Source organism: Carya illinoinensis, chromosome 14 (genome assembly GCF_018687715.1).
Source record: "Carya illinoinensis cultivar Pawnee chromosome 14, C.illinoinensisPawnee_v1, whole genome shotgun sequence".
Lineage (NCBI taxonomy): Eukaryota > Viridiplantae > Streptophyta > Magnoliopsida > Fagales > Juglandaceae > Carya > Carya illinoinensis.
Window position 1 is genome coordinate 31,863,075 of NC_056765.1, and position 8,019 is coordinate 31,871,093.

The 8,019-nt window shown below is 38.8% G+C and overlaps 1 protein-coding gene across 1 annotated transcript; it reads left to right on the forward strand.

Moving 5' to 3' along the window:
- Positions 1–2,466: 2,466 nt before the first annotated feature.
- LOC122293848 lies at positions 2,467–5,799 on the forward strand. The gene is made up of 4 exons (XM_043102295.1): positions 2,467–2,722; positions 2,804–3,904; positions 4,094–5,065; positions 5,372–5,799. Exons 1-4 carry the CDS (start codon positions 2,467–2,469, stop codon positions 5,797–5,799), a joined length of 2,757 nt encoding a protein of 918 aa, XP_042958229.1.
- Positions 5,800–8,019: the final 2,220 nt, after the last annotated feature.

The window sequence follows — 8,019 nt, forward strand, 5'->3', positions numbered from 1 at the left end:
TTCATGCTTTTAATGCCATGCATGCGTCATTAACCTGTGTGAGAGTTTCCTGTTAACTTACTGAGATTTGTAATCAAATCTCATCGTGGTAGTCCCAACTACCATTCCTCCCTAATGGTAGGCGATGTGTCAGGATCAAAACAGGGAGCGGACATTGGTAGACTGAAGAAGGTTGACTAGACGCCGCAGACACGACGCAGAGCTTACAGCTTTCATAGTTAGTTTTTGGATAGTATTCTGGCCTCGCTAGTCGAGTTACACGAGTTACTCGACGAATTTCCACAATAGTGTATTTTGGTAATGTAAGTATGGAGTCTGACCTCCCATGTTTTTTAGATTACAGTCTTCTAAGACTCGTACTGAAATTGTGAATGTTTATTTTTGTTAAGTATACTTGGATTATGGTTTAACTATTTGGGATACTATAAGTTTGGTGTATAGTATTGCTAAAAAAAAAATTATCCGCTGCGAATATTACATAATGCTAGATGCATGTTAGAAACATTACATGTTAGAAACATTACATCTTACATGTCATGAACAGGGGCATGTAACCTTGTGTTGCATTTCCCAACGCTTCGGATGTTCGTCCGATCCCAAACAAAATCTGGGGGCGTCACAGAACTATGTGAAGAATTTGTGAAAATTTAAAAAGTAAATAAAAAGCTGTACAAAAACTTAACCACCATGGAGAATAAGAAGAATAATTTGGTAGAAGCATTGAAGCTGACAGAACTGGAAGTGACAAAACTGTGAGAACATAATTGAGTGCTGGAAAAGGATTTGGCAACTTGCCAGGAACTCAAAGAAAAAACTTCCACTCAAAAACTAAATGAACTACTGAAGGTTCAACGAGATAGTACCGATCGTACAGGTTTGGGATACAATACTTTCAAATATTCATATCATAAAGCATCCGCTTCCTCTAAATCTAAAGGTATTACCTTTGTAAAAGAAAGTAACATTGAAAATATCCCAAAGAACTCTGGTAACAAAGGCAAGTCAACAATGATTACTTCAGGTATGTCCAAAGGTATGTTTGTTCCTACTTGTCATTTTTGTGGGATAACTGGACACATTAAAACAAATTGTCTCCGACATAGAAAAGAAAAAGATAGAGGAAAATGAAATAAGTTTGTGAGAAAAGATAGGAGCCTAGAATTTAAGGTGAACAAATTGAGCAATCAAATACACACTCTTGGCAAGAAATTGTGCAAACTATTTGAATTATGTTCTTCAAAAAATTTAAAGAATACAAATATCAAGACCAGGGTAGTGAAAGAAAAAGCCGTATGACTGGTAGCACACACAGCCCTCAAAGCTATGGACACTAGCATGTGGTACCTGGACAGTGCTTGCTCTAGAAATATGACAGGAGACAAATGATTGTTGAAAGAGATTGAATCCACTAGTGGTGCTGGTTGAGAAAGAAACTAACGAACGTACGGGCAATGGAAGTCCACAGTGAGAAGTTACGACAGGCTATTCTTCAGAGCGAGAGGAAGGAGAAATTACTGTTTTGTTGGGGAAAGAAAAACTGTATGATACAGATGGGGAGAGACAATCCACTGCTGCAAAAGTTTCAAAATCAGATGCTTATGAGGAAAAATCGGTAAGAAAGTCACAGCGGGTGCATACTCGTGCTCAAAAATTAAATTTATGAGTGACAATATTTTCTTTTGGAATATAAGAGGGCTGGGCAGTTCTAGAGGACGTCTAAAAAAGTTGCTCAATAAGTTTAAGGTGAGTTTGTTTGCAGTTGCGGAACCTTTTATTAAAGCTGAACGTATGAATGAGTTGGGGAATTATCTTAACTTGAATTATCATTATCATATTTCGAATGAATTGCAAGGGGGAAAGTTATGGGTGTTTTGGAATGATCCAAACATTTTTGAAACAGTAGCGTGTTTGAATCAATCCATTTCTGGGTGGTTGGTGATCGATGGACATAAAACTCTGATTTCTTTTATTTATGCTAAGTGTTCTTATGTGGAGAGACGGGCTCTTTGGCAAGAACTTGAGGGGCTGCAGGTGACTGATCAGCCTTGGATCGTAATAGGTGATTTCAACACAATTAGAACGGATTCTGAGAGAATTGGTGGTAATCCTCGATCTCTGCCTTCCATGAATGAGTTTAATGATTTTATTGACAGGTGTGGTCTATTTGAGTTAACGTGTTCGGGACAACGGCTGTCTTGGTGTAATGGGCATGCTGGGACTTCACGGAGTTGGGCGAAGCTAGACAGAGTGCTCATCAATAATAATTTCTTAACTCAGTTTCAGTTTGTGAAAGTGAATTACCTTAGTTGTAAATCTTCAGATCATTGCCCGATGGTAGTTTCTTCAGAGATACCGTTTAGTGCATATGGTCCATCTCCTTTCCGTTTCATGAATATGTGGTGTTTGCATGCTGATTTTTTGAATTTTGTGAAGGAAGTGTGGAACAGACCGGATTAGGTACAAGGCATGATGAAGCTTGCGACCCATTTGAAATGTACGAAGGTTGCTTTAAGAGCTTGGGATAAAACTGTTTTTGGAAGAGTGGAAGGGAATATTAGAGCTCTTGAGGAGAGAATGGATATTTTAGAGGAGAAGCTTCAACTTGATTTTTCCGAGGAGCTAGAGGATGATTTTTTAGCAACTAAAATAGAGCTGGATTTATGGGAGAAGAGGGAAGCCTCTCGTCTGGGTCAACTTGCTAAGAAAAAATGGCTGAATGAAGGTGACAAAAACTCTACTTTTTTTCACACCGTTATTAAGCAACGTCATCTAAAGGGCATGATCTAGAGAATGGTGCTTTCAGATGGAAGGGTTTTGGAGAGTGCCGAAGTAGTTCATTCGGGTGCTGAGAGTTACTTTCAGAACTTCTTAAATGAAAATTCAGAAGTTGAGAGTTGTGCTTTGGGCGAGTTAGTTGATGAAAAAGTCTCAGAAGACGATAACGAGATGCTTTGTGCGGAGCCGACTGAGATGGAAGTTAAACAAGCAATTTTCTTTATTCCAAAAAATAGTAGTCCAGGTCCTGATGGCTTTGGGTTTGAGTTCTATATGGTTTGTTGGGATATTGTGAAGGAGGATGTCATCGTTGCTGCCAGAGATTTTTTCAGAGGTACTCCTTTACCCAGGTTTTACTCTTCCTCTTTTATTGTTTTGATACCAAAAGTACCTGAACCGACGAGCTTTGATAAGTTTCGTCCCATAAGTCTTTGTTCTGTGGTGTATAAGATTTTCTCCAAGATCATTGTTAATAGATTGACAGGCATTATTGATAAAGTGGTGTCGCATGAACAAGGTGCTTTTGTTCCAGGACGTAGTATCTTTGAAAATATTACCTTGGCACAAGAAATGGTTCATTCTTTGAATAAAAAAACTGTTGGTGGAAATGTGATGTTGAAAATTGATATGGCTAAGGCTTATGATAGGGTGAATTGGGATTTCTTATTAAAGCTTTTCAGGGCCTTTGGTTTTTCTGAAAGGTTTTGCAGGTTGATTGGTAATTGTATAAAGTCTCCTTGGTTTTCTATTTTGATGAATGGAACTTTGAAAGGTTTCTTTAACTCTTCAAGGGGTTTACGTCAAGGAGATCCCCTATCCCCTTATTTATTTATTGTCATGGAGGAGATCTTAACTAGACTGCTGAGGAAAAATTTTGAGGAAGGTAGGATTGGTAAATATCATCATCCTATTGGTGCTCCTTTGGTTTCACACATTTTCTATGCTGATGACGTCCTTATTTTTGTTAATGGAGGGAAATGTTCGATTAAAAATCTTATGCATGTGCTTGAGTTATATGAAAAATGGTCAGGGCAGAAAATTAATAAGCAGAAGTCAGCGTTATTTGCTTCTAAGAAGATTGCATCAAATCGGAAGCGTAGTTTGCTCAGAATCACTGGTTTCAGGGAAGGTAATTTTTCGATCACGTATTTGGGGGCCCCTTTGAACTCGGGTAGATCGACAACCAGAATTTTTGAGTGTCTTGTGGAAAAAGTGAGAAAGAAAATAGCTGGATGGAAATTCTGACTCCTCTCACAAGGTGGCAGGTTGATTCTTGTTAAACATGTTTTGTCTAGCATGCCTATCCATCTGATGTCAGTGATGAATGTTCCATTTTCTATTCTTTCCCGTATAAATTCTCTTCTTGCTAATTTTTTATGGGGGGAGACGGCGAATAAACGAAAATTACATTGGATGTCTTGGAAGAAGGTGTGCAAGCCTACAAAGGAAGGTGGTTTGGGTATTCGGGATTTTAAAGAGGTGCAAAAGTCGCTTCATATGAAATTTGCTTTCCGTCTTATTGCTACCAATAATTTGTGGACTGACTTTTTTAGAGCCAAGTATTCTCGCAATGCTCATGTTTTAGCACAAAACAGGAGACCCACGGATTCCTGTTTTTGGAAATCTATTATTTCCGTATTACAAGAAGTTGTGGATAATGTGAAGGTTTTGGTAAGGGGTGGTAACGCTTCTTTTTGGTTTGACAGATGGTTATCTTCAGGTTTGCTCTCTGCTAGAGCTCATGATATTGCTAATTTGAAATTACGTATTAGTGATTGTTGGACTAATAACTCTTGGAACACGGATTTGTTAAGGGAATTAGTTGATGCTGATACTGTGACAGATATTATTTTACATGTTCCGGTTGGGAAAAGGGGCGTGGATAAAATGGTATGGATGCCTTCTTCTGATGTTAATTTCTCTACTTCTACAGCTTGGGAGGTGTCTCGGAGTAAAGGGCAGTTATTACCGGGTTATGGGTGGTTTTGGCATAATTGTTTACCTACACGGATATCTATGTGTATGTGGAGGAGCTGGTTTAATTCTTTGGCAGTGGATGATCGTATTCAGCATAAAGGGGTATCGTTAGCTTCGGCTTGTGATTGTTGTTTGAGGCGTCAAACAGAAAGTATAGACCATATTTTCTCCTGGGGAGAGGTTGCGACTCAGGTTTGGGTGTTTGCTAGCACAGAAATGGGGATCCCTTCGACAAATCATTGGTCTTGGAAATCCAGAGTGTTGCATTGGTTTAATTATGCAAAGAAGTCTTCCATCAAGGGAACGTTGATTGGTTTAATTCCTTGTTTAATTACGTGGTGTCTTTGGAAAAGAAGATGTAAAGCGAGAATGTAGGGGAAGACTGAAAATGTGGATCAGGTTTGGTGAGCTGTTCGTGTTTGGATTAAATTGCTGGGTGACACTCTTTGCTCAGCCCGAAATTTCTCAGAACATGATAGAGCCGTTTTTGAAAATTTTCAGTTACAATGTCAAAATATAAATTCTAGACCTGGAAGAATTGTTAAATGGTCTAGGCCTCCCGAGGGTTGGTTTAAACTTAATTGTGATGGGAGTTGTTGAGGCAATCCCGGTAATACAGGAGGTGGTGGCATCATAAGGGATAGTCATGGACTCGTGAAAGGGGCTTTCTCTACGTATTACGGACATGGCACCAATAATAGTGCAAAATTAAAGGCCATTGTGGAAGGAGTTCGGCTTGGTAAACGGCTTCATATGAATAATATTATTATTGAAAGCGACTCTAAAATTGTCGTCGATTGGATTCGTACAAGGAAGTGCACGTTGTGGTATCTCTGGGATTTTTGGGATGAGTTATGTGAGGAATTGAGGGGAATGACTTATATGGTTGAACACCAATTCAGGGAAGCAAATTTTGCGGCGGATTTTTTAGCTCGTGAAGGAGAAAGAGGGAGGACGAAAGTTTATGATAGCATTCAAAGAGGCCCTCGTCTCTTGAAAGGCATTGTTCGGACTGATTCTTTGGGCCTTCCTTCTTTTCGCTTCTAGCTGAGTTTGTTTTTGTTTTTTGTTTGGTGGAGTGTTGGTTTTTAGGCATGTGTAGTTTTTTGTTAGGCATGTTTAGACGTTGGTTTGTTATAGGCTTGTTTAGGTTGGTCTGTGGTTTTTTTCTTGTTTTTTGGGTTGCTTTTGGGAGGTCTTTGTTTTTCTTTATTTGTTAACTCCCAGAGGCTGGTTCTGTAACCACGGTTTCCCTCCGCCATAAGTGAGGATTTTTTAATAAACTTGGGACGGAGCCACTACTGGACATGTGGCTACCGGCTCTTTCTAAAAAAAAAAAAAAAAAAAAGAATCCACTAGTGGTGGGTTAGTAACTTTAGGTGATGGAAGCTCAGCAACAGTGGAAGGAAAGGGAAGTGTGAATATTCCTGGTTTACCTACTCTTTATAATGTTCTTTTTGTTAATGGTCTCAAGGCAAATTTGTTAAGTATCAGTCAATTTTGTGATGATAATCTTTCTGTGCAATTCTCAAAGGATGAATGCAAAGTATATAATGGTGTTGGAAAATGGATTTTAAGAGGCACCAGAACTGCTGACAACTGCTATAGAATCACTACCATCAACCCAATATGATGTCACAAGGTAGAATTGGATGAAACTGAGTTGTAGCATTACCGTCTAGGCCACATCAACTATAGAGACATGCAAAAGATTCTCAAGAAAGAAGCTGTATGAGGACTGCCAAAAAATTTGAAACACAAAAAGATAGTGTGTGGAGCTTATCAAGAAGGAAAGCAGGCCAAGGCACAACACAGGAAGCTAAGTGACATTCTGACCTCACGACCACTTGAGCTGCTACATATGGATTTGATGGGTCCTACTTAGAATGAGAGTCTCAGAGGAAAGAAATATATAATGGTTATCGTAGATGACTATTCAAGATATACGTGGATCATTCTGTTGAGAGATAAAGTAGAAACTTTCGAGCTTGCCAAGAAATTGTTCAGACGACTACAAATAGAGAAGAATTCTTCCATCTCTCGTATTCGTAGTGATCATGGTAGAGAATTTGAAAATGCTAATTTTTCTTCCTTTTGTGATGAACAGGCATACATCAAGAGTTCTCAGCTCCAATCACTCCACAAAAAAATGGAATTATGGAGAGGGAAAATCGAGCAATACAAGAGATGGCACGCACTATGCTAAGTAGCAAAAAGTTGGCTCTATACTTTTGGAGAGAAGCTGTCAATACTGTTGGACATATTTTGAACCATGTAGTTCTTCGCATAGGCACCAAACTCACTCCCTATGAGTTATGGAATGGGAAGAAACCCATGGTAAAGTACTTTAAAGTATTCAGGAGTGCCTGTTACATACTGAAAGACAGAGAGAGTACTCAAACTGCCCACAAATTCGACAGCAAGAGCGATGAAGGAATATTTTTGGGATACTCATTAAAAAGTAAGGCCTATAGAGTTTACAATCTACAGACTAAAACAGTGATGGAGTCGGTCAATGTAGTTGTAGATGACAATTCCAAAGAAATGACCACCAAGGAATTTGAACAACTTTTTGAAAAAAATGAAGAAAACTCAACAGATCAAGAGGACATAAATGCAGTGGAACCTGTCTTACCAAACTCAACTCCAACCCATGAGAAGGAACCATCCACAAGAATCAATCACAACCACCCAAAAGAAAACATTCTTGGAGACTTGATTGAAGGTATGAGACTAAGGAAACGAGTTTTAAATCAAGTCTCATATGTTTGCTATTTGTTGTAGGTTGAACGAAAGAAGGTGGAAGAAGCCTTACAAGATGAAAGCTGGGTGAATGCCATGCATGAGGAACTACACCAGTTCACTCGAAATCAAGTGTGGGAGCTAGTACCTAGACCCGAGGATCATAACATCATTGGAACAAAGTGGATCTTTAAGAACAATTCAAATGAACATGCCACCATTGTTCGTAACAAGGCCAGACTGGTGGCACAAGGATATACCCTAGTTGAAGGAATTGATTTTGAGGAAACTTTTGCACTAGTAGCCCACTTGGAATTAGTTCGCATATTGCTAGCAATTGCAAGCCATTTACGTTTTAAGTTTTATCAAATGGACTTTAAAAGTGCATATTTAAATGGCATACTAAATGAAGAAATATATGTTGAACAACCAAAGGGATTTACTAATCACCTGTTTCCTGACCATGTTTTCAGATTGAAGAAAGTTCTTTATGGATTAAAGCAAGCACCTCGAGCATGGTATGAA

Bases quoted from the DNA above. Each gene is read 5' to 3' on its own strand.
- LOC122293848 (XM_043102295.1), top strand. From the start codon at position 2,467: ATGATGAAGCTTGCGACCCATTTGAAATGTACGAAGGTTGCTTTAAGA. The intron at 3,905-4,093 runs GTAATTTTTCGA...ATCTGATGTCAG, and splicing joins AATCACTGGTTTCAGGGAAG to TGATGAATGTTCCATTTTCT. The intron at 5,066-5,371 runs GTTTAATTCCTT...CCGGTAATACAG, and splicing joins CATCAAGGGAACGTTGATTG to GAGGTGGTGGCATCATAAGG.